Source organism: Malus sylvestris, chromosome 17 (genome assembly GCF_916048215.2).
Source record: "Malus sylvestris chromosome 17, drMalSylv7.2, whole genome shotgun sequence".
In the NCBI taxonomy this organism is placed as follows: domain Eukaryota; kingdom Viridiplantae; phylum Streptophyta; class Magnoliopsida; order Rosales; family Rosaceae; genus Malus; species Malus sylvestris.
The window spans coordinates 10,151,697-10,166,610 of record NC_062276.1 but is presented as its reverse complement, the minus strand read 5'-3'; the positions used below and the strand labels follow the sequence as shown (position 1 = coordinate 10,166,610).

General features: G+C 37.2%; 1 protein-coding gene and 2 long non-coding RNA genes across 3 annotated transcripts; 2 read left to right on the top strand and 1 right to left on the bottom strand.

The window, feature by feature from the left end:
- The first annotated feature begins 2,533 nt into the window (after positions 1-2,533).
- LOC126611676 (uncharacterized) lies at positions 2,534-4,704 on the top strand. The gene is made up of 4 exons (XR_007618924.1): positions 2,534-2,717; positions 2,801-2,923; positions 3,462-3,530; positions 4,481-4,704. It is a non-coding gene; the product is annotated as an uncharacterized LOC126611676 (long non-coding RNA).
- Positions 4,705-10,873: 6,169 nt separating this feature from the next.
- Positions 10,874-11,595, top strand: LOC126611771 (uncharacterized). Its single transcript, XM_050280135.1, has 2 exons — positions 10,874-11,170; positions 11,218-11,595. Exons 1-2 carry the CDS (start codon positions 10,874-10,876, stop codon positions 11,593-11,595), a joined length of 675 nt encoding a protein of 224 aa, XP_050136092.1.
- Positions 11,596-13,067: 1,472 nt separating this feature from the next.
- Positions 13,068-14,720, bottom strand: LOC126609924 (uncharacterized). The gene is made up of 2 exons (XR_007618323.1): positions 14,014-14,720; positions 13,068-13,923 (listed from the first exon to the last, which is right to left on the bottom strand). It is a non-coding gene; the product is annotated as an uncharacterized LOC126609924 (long non-coding RNA).
- Positions 14,721-14,914: the final 194 nt, after the last annotated feature.

The window sequence follows — 14,914 nt, the reverse complement described above, 5'->3', positions numbered from 1 at the left end:
GAAAACTAGCTGTACGATAAACGATTAAGATGTAGAGATCCCTATGATCCCCACAAAATGGATCCATGATCCTCTTCCCTAGTTTCCTTCTTGTTTTCCTGGGTAGTGAGTTGGGTGAGTGACATGAATATGCTATATAATTAGGGGTAGCTACTCAACTGCTAATGTTATATTTGTTTCTAAAAAATAAAATAAAATAAAATTAGTAGTGTTATCTTGTAGACAGATGCTAATATTATTAGATGGTAAATCTTGACAACATGTTCAGTAAAACAAAAAACTAACACGACTGATTGTTCATTGGTTATATAATTAAGGGAGTGTACTTAATGCAAATAATTTGTAGTTTCAGTGATTAACAGCATTTACATTTGCATCCAAGATCCTAAGTTTTATTCTCATTTTTCTCAATATTGCTTGTATAAAAAAAAAAAGTGCTTAACAAGTAGTGTTTTCTTATGAATTGTTAAAAAATAAATCTTAATCACACATTCAGCATAAAACTCAATATGGTAACAAAATCGTATTGTTAGTAAACAGTCGAATAAGAGCACATTGATATTTTGATACCCAATATTTTCTAGGTTCGAAACTTTTTTTAAAGTATTTTCTTTAGGGAAAAATGCATAACAAAAAGTTTGTTTAGTTAGATTCTCATGTAGATTATACTTTGGTGGGGTCTGTCCTTCAAATTCTCTTCTTTCAATCTCCTCTCTCCCTTTCTTCTTTTTCTTTTTATCTATGAATAAGTCAACATCAGATGTTAATGTAATTTAATCATAATCGTTCAAAGAAGGAAATCAAAAGAAAGAAGAATTTAAAAGAAAGAAAATCTTACACCGAAAAGTGGTAGTATTGAATAATAATTGTAGAGCTGCTTTGGGGGCACCAACCAAAATGTGACAATTAAATGGGGATTTGGTCCATGTTACATGTGTCACTCTGTGTGTGTGTGGTTGAGGTGCCAAGTTTGACGTTGTTATTTGTTTGTTGTTGGTGGTGGGAAATACAAATTGGTCAACTAAGGAGAGCTGATCTAAATTTTGCAGCGGCAAACGGCTAACTACCTCTAATTCAGATGGTTTTAATTTTTAATTAATATTATGGTTTTCGTGATGGCTTGGAATATATTCCTTTGGTTGGTTTTAGTTGCAGACTAGATGGTAAAATCGATGCAGATGGATTAAACTTTTAATTAAATTTTTTATAATTACAAAACTGAATATTATTTTTTGTAATGGATTCAAAACTCAGCATCATTTCCAGAGAGCGGCTGCGCGAGGTTTTGAAGTGGAGCTTTAAAGTTCTATAATTCACGACTTTTTGAACATTGATATGTATAAAACAGAATTCGTTAAAGAGTTTTGCTCTCCTAAGATTCTTATTTTGACGATATGTGAGGACCAAATGCATATTAGACACAAGATTATATTAGGTTACATCTAAAGGCTTAAAATATTTAACAACTTAATAAAGAAAAACAACAAAATGAGTTTTGTAATGGTTCATAGATATTAAGTTAGTTTTTCTTTATGAAATTGTCAAATATTTTATGTTTTGAGATCTAAACTAATACAATTTTATGGCTAATATGCATTTGGTTCTTACAGGTTCTCAAAATGAGGACCCCAGAAGGGGATAACTGATTTGCTAAATACATGAAAAGGTTTACTTCTACATCAATATCATTTAAAATTAATATCAAAAGAAAAAAGATATACAAATATTACTTACATATTACTTGGTATGACAATTCTAACCATTAAACTTGATAACCATGGATAACCAGCCGAATGAAACGAATTTGGATATGGAAATTTGAGTATATTATGGATAAGGGAAAAACCGTTTATATTATTCGGTTATGGTTTTGGAGGTTCCCAAATCGTATCCATAACCGAATTCGATCCAATTAGTAAATAATATAATTTATATATAATATAATAGTATAATATATATATATATATATATGTATGTATGTATGTATGTATGTATGTATGTATGTATTTGTATATCCATTATTCACCATTACCTTGAGAATACAAAAGTTGCATTTTGTAGGAAAGTAAAGTTTTGAATCAAAATCAATGCGAAGTCAATAGTGCTTATAGGAGATATCAAAGACAAGCTAACATCATCAGTGTTTTAATTTTTATACTCAACAAGATCCATTAATTGGATCATTTTATACATAAAATGTTTAATGACGAAATTAATATCCACTAACTTATAATGTCTCAATTGAACGAATATATTTTTTGTATTGACGAAGATAGATATACCCATTAACCGATGAGAAATCCGTTACATGGTGGATGTCACAGCCCGTCCCAAAATTACTAAATACCGAGGACGTGAAATTACAAAAACGCCCTTAAACGGGATTAAGGTGCGTAATTTTGGTGTTTGTTTTACTTTAAGATCCTAAACTAGGGTTAGATTTATAATTGTATGTGTTATTTTGTATTTGGACTTTAGGTAGGGTCCTACCTCCCGAATTCCTTCCCCAAAACCCGTAGGTTGTCTCTTCCTCAGCTCTTATCCTTCTCAGTCACACACTCTCTCTCTCTTTCTTCATTTCAGACTCTCTCATTCTCTCTCTTACTCTCGAACTCACAAGCTCACACACAAACTTACCTAAAACATTCACGAACGTCCAAGTGAAGATCACCACGACACTCCTGATGACTTCACGAACACGGGGATACCATTTTCGAGTAAGATTCATTTCTGAAATCCTAGTTTCAAAACACCCCGTGATTAAGCACTGTTCACAAACTTTAATATGGCCGTGTTTTAGGTTAAACAAAGCTCACAGTGAGCTTAAGGAGCTCACGAGGAGGCTCGGAGTGCCTCGTTTGAACAAAATGGACGTCGGGATCGTTGGGTTCGAGTTTGGCCGAATTTGGTGAAATTTGGAAAGGTATGATCTTGTTGTTTTTGGACCTTAAAAACCTTCCAACGTGATAGTAGGTGTTAAATGCTTCATTTTGGTGTAAAATTCGAAGAAAATGGACCAAAAACGAGTGAAATTAGTGGTTTTGAAAATTTACCCAGTTTCCGGCGCCGGCGACGGTCGCCGGAGCTGAAGGTTGAAGGTGACGGAATATTCCGTCAAGTTTGACGGAATATTCTGACGCCGTTAGTCAGTTTTAACGGAAACCGTTAGTTTTTAACGGAATATACTAGGATTTGACGGAATATTCCCTAACGCCGTTCACTGTAGCCGTCAGTGTGCATGTCACGTGGCCGCGCGTGGGGGGCGCGTAGGTCCGTGCCACGTCAGGCGCGTGGGGGCGCGTGAGGACTCCAAAAATTATTTTAAAAATATGGGGATGATCCTGAGGTTGTGTAGGTCACGGTGGTATATTCATATACCCAATTTGAGCAATATATGAGGAGTTATTAACTAAGATTTGGGTTAGGCGTTAAATAACGTCAAATTGGTTACTCTTGTATAGGTGAGGTTTATGCGGGCATCGGGCATGGCCAAGGGATGCTCAGGGACTTACGAGACGTCGATGTATTCTGTGAGTGGGCAGTTTTGTTTTCCGTATATATATATACTTGACGTTTCCCAGAAATTGAATTGAAATGAAAATATGTTTAAAATGAAATGCATATGAGTTATGTGGAAAAACGGGAAGTGAAATACCATGCATAGAATTGATATGAAAAGTATATAGAAATGTGAGTTGAAATGCCATGCATGAATTAATATATGATGCATATGTATGAATTAGTGTGGTGGACGCACAGGTAAGAATTGATTTATGATGCATATGCATGAATTGGTGCGGTGGACGCACGGGTAAGAATTGATTTATGATGCATATGTATGAAATGGTGCGGTGGACGCACATGTGAGTATTTATTTCTGTTATGATGATGTTGATGTATATTGAGCTCAAATCCTGCACCATAGTTTAGTGCTTATAGTATTCACCGCATCGCACGCTCGTCTTGGATCCAAGTAGATGCTAGTCGTACAGTCCACGCGGAGTGGGTACGACAGGCCAGTCGCGAGAGTGTTAGTGAGATTCCGACTGGTGGGTGACCTTAGATTATGTGCACAGATGATTTATGAGAAGCACTAGAGTGTAACTTATGTGCAGAAGGCCGGACAGGTCACGCGGAGTGACTCCGGCAGAGTGTGAGAGTGATAGATTTTGAGCTCTAGGTTCAACCGTGCAGGGCTATTAGAGGGCATCCGGTTGATTACTTTCTTGCACCTGATATGATTATTGTTGATGCATCCATACTTAACTGTTGAATTAGACATGGCATGGCATGATTGATAAAGAAAAATGTTGAGATAGTAAAAAATGAAGTTTGAGAATATATATGTATATTTATATTTTACATTTCTGGGAAAGTATACAGGTTTTACGGAGAGGGGTTACAACGTTTTGAGAAATGTTTGGATTTGGAAAAGAATTGTTTTACTGACCCACTCAATTTTGGTTTTGCGCCCCTCCAGGTTCAGGAATCACAAAGGTGTGGTGACTACGAGGAATTCGACGGTGTTCTGACAGATTGGACAAAATTAGGACTCACCTTCGGGTGTATCAACTTATAAATTGTATCTTTAAAGCTTCCGTACTGTGCAAATGGTTACGTCACTCTCACGTGACGGCCAGCATGCCCTCCTTCGGGACGGGGTGTGTCAGTGGATATGGTTATGGATAATACCCGATAGTTAATTTGCGGTTATGTATATGGTTAATTTTCCTAGTTATGGGGATGAATATATTATTTCCGTCCTCAAACCGAACCGTTGCCATCCCTACAAGTGGCCCTTTACTAAGGATGACAATTCTAACTATTAAATCCGATAACCGTCGATAACGACCCGAATGTATTGGATTTGGATGTGAAAATTCGGGTATATTTTGGGTATGGGGAAAAACTGTGAATATTATTCGGTTATGGTTTTGGATATGGTTATAGGGGTCCCCAATTCGTATTTGTCCCCCGAATCGAATAATATATAATATAATTATTCATAATAGTAAAGTATTAAAATATATACATACACACACATATGTATATTCATTATTCTCCAAATCCCTTACTTTGAGTGTAAATACAAAAATTGCATTATGTGAGTTGCATTTTGTGGGAATGTTCATAAGTTTTGATATAAATCAAAATCTATGAGAATTCAATGGTACTTATGGGATATATCAAAGATCAGTCGACATTATGAATGTTTAACTTTAATTTTTATGTTCCACAAGTTCTATTCATTGAATCATTTTATACATCAAATATTTAATGACGAAATTAATATTTATTAAATTATTATGCGTTAATTGAACGAATATATTTTTGTATTGACAAAGATGGATATAACGGTTAATCGATGGGGAATCCGTTATCCGATGTGGATGATTATGGATAATACCTGATGGTTAATTTGCAGTTATAGATATGATTAATTTTTGTGGTTATGAGAATGGATATAGCATTTCCGTCTCCAAACTAAACTGTTGCCATCCCTACATATTACACGTCTCATGTTTTTAAACGCAAATGTACTAATCAAGTTTACATAATCTAATTTTTCAACTAATTCTTTTTCAATTGACAAAATAACTAACTCAATCAATCTTTCTTGTGACATAGTTAATTAAAGATAAGATTTGAACTTTTAATTTTGAAACTTACTTTTTGCAAAGACAACTGTAATTGGTATGGTTAACAAAATTCTTTAAGCAAAGACTCAAAACCTGTAAACTTCTTACTTGAACAGATACAAATTTGTAATATTAATATATACATATAATAAAATAGAAATTGGCGGCCCCTCTGAAATGGGGCCCACTTCCATAGAATTCTTGTGGTTTTGAATAAATGTAGATGGATTTTAATATAGTCTGTGAAACTTTTATCACGTATTTAAATAGAAATTTGTGAATTGTCATCAACTTTTTCATAACCAATTTATTAATAGGAATTGCTATTTTTAAATTTTTATTATTTGAAATGATAACTATGACCATGGTAGTGTGACTATATGAGGTGGTGGCAGCAACGATAGTGGTGAAAGTGCCACATGGTGATTGTTGGCAAGATGATAGTAGTGATGGTGGTGTCATTGGTGGTGGTGGTAATAGTAGTAGTGATTATGGTAGTATGACCATGGTAGTATCGCATATTTAAATAGAAATTTGTGAATTGTCATCAACTTTTTCATAACCAATTTATTAATAGGGATTGCTATTTTTAAATTTTTATTATTTGAAATGATAACTATGACCATGGTAGTGTGACTATATGAGGTGGTGGCAGCAACGATAGTGGTGGAAGTGCCACATGGTGATTGTTGGCAAGATGATAGTAGTGATGGTGGTGTCATTGGTGGTGGTGGTAATAGTAGTAGTGATTATGGTGGCAGCATGGAGCTTGGGTGGTGGAGGAGTAGGGGTGGGGTAGTGGTAATGATGGTGGTAGAGTTATGGTCATGTAAGGTGGTGGTGGTGGTGGCATTGTGGTGAAAGTAGTGGTATTGATAGTCATTGTAACACACCCTGACTCGAATCAGGGCATGTTGGCCGTCACGTGAACGTGACGTAGCCATGTGCACAGTGCGGAAGCAATAATGATAATAGAGAATACGAATAATTAAAAACCAATTCATAAGAGTACTAGCTAAGGAAAATGCTAGAAAATGTGTGAATACACAATCAAAGCATAAGTAGCCTAACTTTAGTCCAGAAAACAAGCACTAATTAAACGACACCCAAAGATGCCCTACATTTGTGATAGTCTGTCAGAACTTCCAGTTAATCCTCGTGAGCCACCAACGAACAAGCTTATCTAAAACTTGGAGGGGCGCAAAACAGAAAGTGTGAGTGGGCAAAAATAAAGCTTTTCAAAACCATTTCATTATCAAATGATCTAACCCCTTGCCGTAAAACATGTATAATTTTCACATAAAAAGGAATATAAATATATAAGCATATACATATATTTCAATTCATGCTTCACATATCCATTTTCATAAGTATGCCATGCCAAAATATAAAACAGAATAAGTAACTTAGGTGATAATAAATTCATGGAAAATAACATATTAGCTGGAACCCCTGCAAAGGTCTATACGGTTGAATTCATAGCTCATTAGTCAATCTAGCCGGAGTCACTACAAGTGACCTATATGGCACTACACTGCACATGAGTCGAAACCATTGTAATGGTTTGTACGACAGGACTGGATGTAATATAACTATGCTCCTTACTACATTCTTATTATAACTGTGCGATAAATCGCTAGTCACCTATGAGTTGGAACCACATATAATGGTCTGTACGACAATATTGTGCACCTAAATTGGATCCAATATGAGCATATGGTGCGGGAGGTGACATTATATACAAGCCTGTGCCATATCTCTGGCTAACTCACTAACACCGGGGTGCAGGTTTATGAGCTCAATGTTCCTCAATTAATCACAACCGATATTCACATTCACAATTCATAAACTCACGAAGGACTTACCTGAGCGTCCACATCACCACAATTACATATATATGCAAACATCATATGCATATTCTAAATGTAAAACATTTGGCATGGCAATTTAAGTCATAACTCATTTAAATGCATTTTCTGGGAAAGATACCAAGCATATACATATATATTTAAAACCAAAAGCCCACTCACTGGTATGTCGAATGGTCGTAGCCCCCGAGTCACCCTTGACTGCGCTCGTCCTCTGGATAAGTTTTCCCTATATGCGAAACAATTATAAAAACGTTAATTTAAAGCACATAACCAATACTGGCTAATAACTTATCACACAATGCTCAAATGGGATGTTTGAATATACCAACATGAACTACACAACCTCACGAACATTCCTATATTTTTAGAGAAATTTTCTGACGTCCCACGCACCGTCACGCGTCGGCCAAGGCACGGCCAGACGCACCACCCATGCGCGGGCACATGCCAGGCACACTGATGGTAACCCTAACGGCGTTAGGGAATATTCCGTTAAATAATAGCATATACCATTAAAACTAACCTGACGCCGTTAGAATATTCCGTCAAGGTTGACGGAATATTTGCTCGTTTTCTTCCTTTGACTCCAGTGACCGTTGCCGTCACCGAAAAACTGGAAATTTGAAAAACCTTGATATTTCAGTCATTTCTTAACCGAATTACCTCAAATTTGTCCCAAAATGAAGCTTGTAACTAGAATGATATAATCTTACCAATTTCAAGCTCCAAAAATCACGGGATCTCGCCGGAGAAGGCACGATAATCCCGACCAAATTTCAAACTCGCTAAACTCGACTTCCCGACGTCCAAAACACCTCGTTTTTCTTCTCCGAGCTTCGTGAAGACGTTCTAAAGCTTCCTAGAGGCTTACAATCTTCTGAAACCTTCACATTTATGCATGCATGAACAGTACCTTGAATTTGGGTTCTCGGGAAAACGAGGGTTTCATGTCTAAAGAAAGGTGTGGTTGTGATCCTTAGCTTGCTAGGAACTCAAAGACACTAACTTTAGCCTTGATTTGTGAGTGATCAAGGGGTTATGAAATTGGTCTGTATGTTGTACGAAAAATGGAAAGAAACCCGAGAGGAAGGAGAGAGAGATAGGGTATGGGTGTTTGTGTGTGGTCCTAGTTGGTCACAAACTAGCACAAAACCTTAAGTCCTTTTGTTCTAATTGGTCCCAAAATATTAGGGACTTAATGAATTGGTCCAAATCCAAAATTTAAACCACACAACACCACAAACGCCCAATGGCATATTTGACATTTAACACCTAAAAATATAATATTTCGGGATGGGTTGTGACACGTTGCATTTTGGTGAGTGGTGGAATATAGCATTAGAAATTAAAAAAAAAATGGAATCCTGCAAAATCTTAGAAGGAGAGGTTGAATTTGCAATGACAAAAAACTTCCTACAAAAGCACTTAAAATCCATCAAAATCTATGACTTTTTAAAATCCTTCAAAATCATTGAATTTCAATACACATAAATTTTTGTGGACTTATGAAAAATTATAACTGAATATCACAAAGTTTTCATAGACTTTTTAGAAGTCATTAATAGTCTTTATTTAATACTTGGTGACTTTTATTGACTCGTTAAAAGTCTATATTGAATGTTCCACATACTTTTTTCTTCCCTTGCACATTTATGTTTACATTCCTTAACGCATCAAACGAAGGAGGTTATGGCAGGTATGACTATAAAACTGGATATGGCAAAGGCGTATGATCGTGTAGAATGGGAATTTTTGCTTGCTATGATGGCTAAATTGGGGTTTGCACCACAATTTTGTAGGTGGATTAAGGAATGTATTTCATCGGCTTTTTTCAGTGTTATGGTGAATGGGACTCTTCAGGGATACATCCATTCGCAGAGGGGGATCCAATTTCCCCATATTTGTTCCTTATATGCACTGAAGGGTTTTCTACTTTAATTCGGAATGGGATGGATAGAGGTGCTTTGCACAGGTTTAAAGTGACACCTATTGGTGTACCAATATCGCATTTTTTTTTGCGGATGATTCAGTATTGTTCTGTAATGCATCGGTGGAGGAATCGAAGGGTGTAGTGGAGGTGTTGAAGACTTATGCGGTTGGGTCCGGGCAAGAAATCAATATGATTAAGAGTCTGATCCTTTTGGCTAAAAAACTATGAAGAAGATTGAGAGAATTCTGAATATTTAGAGTAACGACGACTTTGGGAGGTATTTAGGGCTACAAGCGGACTTCGGGCATTCAAAGAAAGCTGTTTTTGAGGAGGTTAAGGAGAAAATTAAATCTCGTATGGTGGGATAGGCTGAGCAGTTTCTTTCGCCTGTAGGGAAGGAAATTCTTATTAAGGTTGTGGCCATGGTGATGCCAAACCATGCCATGAGTTGTTTTAAGCTCCCTATTGGTGTATGTCATGACATAGAAAAGGCCATTAGGAACTATTGGTGAAGGGGGTCCATTGGGTTGCTTGGGATTAGTTAACTAAGCAAAAAAAGAATAGGGGGAGGGTTGAGTTTTAGAGATTTACAATGTTTTAATCTTGCTTTTTTGGCAAACATCGGGTGACATTTATTTCACAATCCGAAGTCTCTTTTAGGGTGTGTTTTGAGGGAGAAGTATTTTCCAGGTAGGACCTTCAGGGAGGCTAGTGGTGGGAGAAGAACGTCTTGGGGCTGGAAAGGAATATTTAAAGTACGTAAAGTGCTAGAAAACAGTTTACGTTGGCATGTAGGCGATGGGGTGAGTATTAATATTAGAGCTGATCCTTGGTTTCCCAAGCCTTCCATGTTCAGGGTTAGGCCACGAGAGGGTTTGTAGGCAACAATGGTGAATGAACTTATTGACAAGGATTTAAAGGCTTGGACCAAGGACTTGATCTTCGCTGGGTTTAATTGTGATGATGTGGCGCCTATTCTTAGCATACCGATAAGTAGAATGGGGTGTTGTGATAAGATGGTGTGGCACCACACAACTAATGGGGTATATACGGTGAGATGTGGTTATGGGGTGGCTTGGAGTCTTTTGGAGAATGGAGGCCTAGGGAGGAAGGGGCGGGGTGCAACAAATGGAGTGTCAGAACGTACTCGGGTGTGGAATAGGATTTGGAATTTGGAGGTTCCTAATAAAATGAAATATTTTGTATGGCGGTGTTGTAATAGTGCTTTGGCAGTTCGTCGTAATTTGCAAAGACGACGTATGAGGGTGGATAATGTTTGCGGGGTGTATGATGAGACGGAGAACCATTTATTCTTTTGATGCGAGCTTAGTCACATGTTTTGGTTCTCCTCTCCTTTCCAACTCAATTCCTTTCATTTGGAAGGTCTTAACTTTCTTGGAAGTTGGGAGAATTTCTGTAATCGGGTTCGAGGTATGGCAAATGAAGTGGAGATCATGCAGGAGTTTATCTTTGGGTTATGGCGATTGTGGACAAATTGGAATGAGGTTGTGTTTAATGGTGTTTCTCGTCAGCCTTTGGAGGTGGTCGAGGCATGGAAGCAGAATATTGCGGAATTTAGGGGTACCAGAGCACAGGAAGGTGTGGAGAGGAGTCCACGGATGGGGAATGTGGCAATAGAGTCGGTGCCGAGAAGGGTGCAGTGGAAGCCACCGCTGTTTGGGACTTTAAAGATCAAATCTGATGCTGCATGGTGCAAGGATTCGTTGCGGGCAGGTGTGGGCTGGGTTTTTTTTATGATTTTGTGCGGTTGCTGCAGGCTGCGGGTGGCTCGGGTGAGCTATTTTGTCACTATGTTGCTACAGCAGAAGCTGTTGCTGTTCGGGATGCTTTGGAGTTTTGCTGTATGCTGGGGTTAGATCAACTGGTGGTAGAATCTGATGCATGGGTCATTATCCAAATGTTAAGGAAGGAGATGCAACCTAATTTTAGTTTAGAATGCATTCTTGGTGACATTGAGAGTCTGGTGCAACATATGAGGTCTGTCACTTTTGCTTTTGTGCCTAGAGAGGGTAATGGTGCTGCTCATTCAGTGGCTAAGTTTGTGTTTCAGGAGAAAAAGACATTTTTATGGGATTGTATTGGTCCGGAGTTTTTATTTAATATCTTGGCACAAGATATTAATCTTTCTATTTGATTATAATAAATTTAACCTTTGAAAGAAAAAAAATCATTTTCTAAAAACAATATATTTCTATTCTAAGTCAAACAAAATAGTATGTGTACGTGATCAACATTAAAAAAAAAAAAAAGCATTGATTAATTTGGGGTATGTGATGAAATCCCAGTTACTCATTTCAATATCATGCCACAGCGTAGCCGTCCTAACCTCGTTGTTGTCGAAAGAAAGCGAGGCTATGACACCTATTCACTATATTTATTATGTATATAGCTGCTAAACTTTTACCAACTTGAGTCTGTTGAACTAGTAATCATTTAATAAGTTAAGTTGGTGGCAATCATTGTCAACTCAGCTGGACTAGATCAGAAATAATAGTATTATCAAGTTGAAGTTGATATTGGTAGGGATGAGTTCAAGTGTTCAACGATGTCCAGCCCAAAATCAGTGTTTGAATTTGAACTATGATTCATGAATGAACAAAAAAGACTGCAAGTTCTATAACTAAAGACACAATATTGAATTTTAGTTCCGTTTGTGAAATGAGTTATTATGAACATGACGACCATTCAGAAACAGTTCAGAATTTGGACGGTGAAGTCAACCACCAATGACCAAATGAGTACGAATCTCACTAGGTTCCTCTTTGCATGTATATTACAGACGATATTTTTTCTCTACACTACACTAAAGTTAAAAAAAGAAAAAAAAGAAAAAAAAGAAAAAAAAGAAAGACTCAATACGCAATGAATTTAAAAAGAATGAACTAAAAGAATTCACTACTTGCATATATTTATATACTTGAGCGCTCATAAAGGCGGATCCATGACACTAGTTTTCTTACACAACTTTTGATACATTTTTTGCGCGTATGTCATAATGCATTTCAATGATTAAATTGTTTATTTTTTACGTTTTCCCTCAAAGATCATGTCTGCAAAAGTCATCCAATCTGAAACCATATAGCCGTTGGATTAAGATTTTAGGATTTCTTTGTAGAATAGTATTCGTTCATTTTCTTTACTATAAATGAATGTTTTAATAATTTTAGATTTGTCTAATTTTTGCAAAGATGATCTATAAATGATGTTTTAAAAGACAAACAATTTGGATCGTTAAAATACTTTACGAAGTGAGTTCCACAAAATGTGTGTCAAAAGTCGTACAAAAAAAATAATGCCAAAGATCCGACCTGTGTATATATGAGCCAATCGCTATAATTTAGTATATTTTATGGTTTTATAAGTTTCATAATGAAAAAAATAATAGTTTGGACATATTTACGACAAAATGAATGAAATTTAGGTAGCTAATAGTTCATCAATTTGGTGCTATTTAATATGAATGCTATAACTTCTTGGGATTATTTTCGAAATGTTACCAAATTTCGTGGATAATGAGAGTTGGAGTCAAAGTTTACCAACCACCAAATTGTATGACAGTTTATGCAAGCCTTTGTTGACTCCAACAATTCAAATGCGCATGTCCCCTTTTTGCAACTTCAGCCACTACTCATGTGCTGCCTTTCATTGACCAAAACAAAAAAAAAGATGCGTTGCCCTTTAATTTTTTAAAAGGTAAATTACACTTTACCACCTCAGGTTTGGGATCTATTATAATCTTATACAACATCTTCAGAACATTTCATTTTCATACCTCACTTACTATTTTATTTTAATATAATACATTCATTACATTTTCCATCCATTGATCCGTTAAGAGCTGATGTGGTTACCACATTTGTGCTGAAGTGGTTGCCAAAATTGTGCCACATGGCAATTTTTTTTTATTCATTTAAAATATTATAATAATTTATCTTATTTATTAAAAAAAAAAAAAAAACTATCTTCTTCCCCCGAGCCTTTCCCTTTCCTTGCAACCCTAAAACCCCAGCCCCCCACCCCCATTTCCCCCGTAACCCCTAAACAACCCTCCCTCCCTTCTGTCTCCACGGCCAACGCCCTCGCAACTACCCACACCATCGCGAACTCGTCGGCAACCCATCTTCCCTGAACTTCATCCCCTCCCTCTCCTCCCTCCAAGCTCTGCGACTCCTGCAAGATCTCCCCCTCCCGATTCATTCTTTTCCTGCCCTGCGACGCCATGATCCATGAGCGCGTCTGGATGTACGAGGTCTGTGACTAGGCCCCTGCCGCTATCACCTACAAGGCAGACGCCACCGCATTTTGCATCGCCGACATCCACTCCGCCAACCCCCTAGCCCAGTGCCACGAGTGAAAACCCCCTCGTCCATCCACTCCGACATCCACTGGCATCTCAATCGGAAGATGAGATCTTTTCGGTGACCCTACCACCTTTTGCCACCAGCTCTTCCAAACCTTTGGTCTCCTTCTTGACCTGACCCTGCCACAACCCATTTCTCTATCTCACTCCTTAACTTACCCGCCACCACGACAACCATCGCCTTCCTACAACTCGATGACAGATCAAAGCGCATGCCTCACACGATTTTGAATTGAGTTCTCGATCTTCGTCATGCGTCTTTGGTTTTACTTCGAGGAGGGGCTTGCGGTCGGGGAAAGTGACGGAGAGGGAGAAGTTGAGGTTTTGGTGGTGAAGGGAGGGGGACGAAGGTTATGGAGGTGAAGAGGGAGGAAAGGGAGAAGGTGAGGGGTTGCGGGGGAGGTGGGGGTGGGGTGAGGGGTTGCAAGGGAGGTGAAGATGGTGGAGAAGAAGGAGGTGGGTCGGGGGAAGATAGGTTCTGGGTTGGGGTTCATTTTATTTTATTTTATAATAATAATAAATAAGGTAAATTATTATAATATTTTAAATGAATAATTTTTTTTGCCACGGGCACAAATTCGGCAACCATGTTAGCTCTTAACGGATCAATGAATGAAAAATGTAACGGAGGTACTATATTGAAATAAAATAGTAGGTGAGGTATGAAAGTAAAATGTTTTGAAGATGTTGTATGTGGTTGTAATAGACCCCAAACCTGAGGTGATAAAATGTAATTTACCCTTTTTTTAATTTTCACATTTATGTCCTGAAAATTATCGTAATAAAAGCTGATATTGACATTTCAAAATTGTCATCATATATTTTTTTATGTCTATTTTTTCTCTTGTTGTTTTACAAGCGACTAATGTTAAGTAGACAAATTTTTTAGACGAGACTTGCAAACCATATGATGTGTCACCAATAGAAAATAAGTAGATTAATATATAGCCGATACATATGATGTGTAACAATTAATAACAATTCTTTAAAAAAAAAAAATCTTCTTTCCGCTCATACTATTAATCTAACATGTTGCATTATCATAATGGTGTTTGGCATATAGTCAATACATTATATTGTCAAACTATTGATG

What these genes read in the sequence shown, in the direction of transcription:
- LOC126611771 (XM_050280135.1), top strand. Translation starts at nt 10,874, where the DNA reads ATGGCAAATGAAGTGGAGATCATGCAGGAGTTTATCTTTGGGTTATGG. An exon ending in GGTGCAAGGATTCGTTGCGG is followed by an intron (nt 11,171 to 11,217) that starts GCAGGTGTGGGC and finishes CGGTTGCTGCAG; the next exon opens with GCTGCGGGTGGCTCGGGTGA.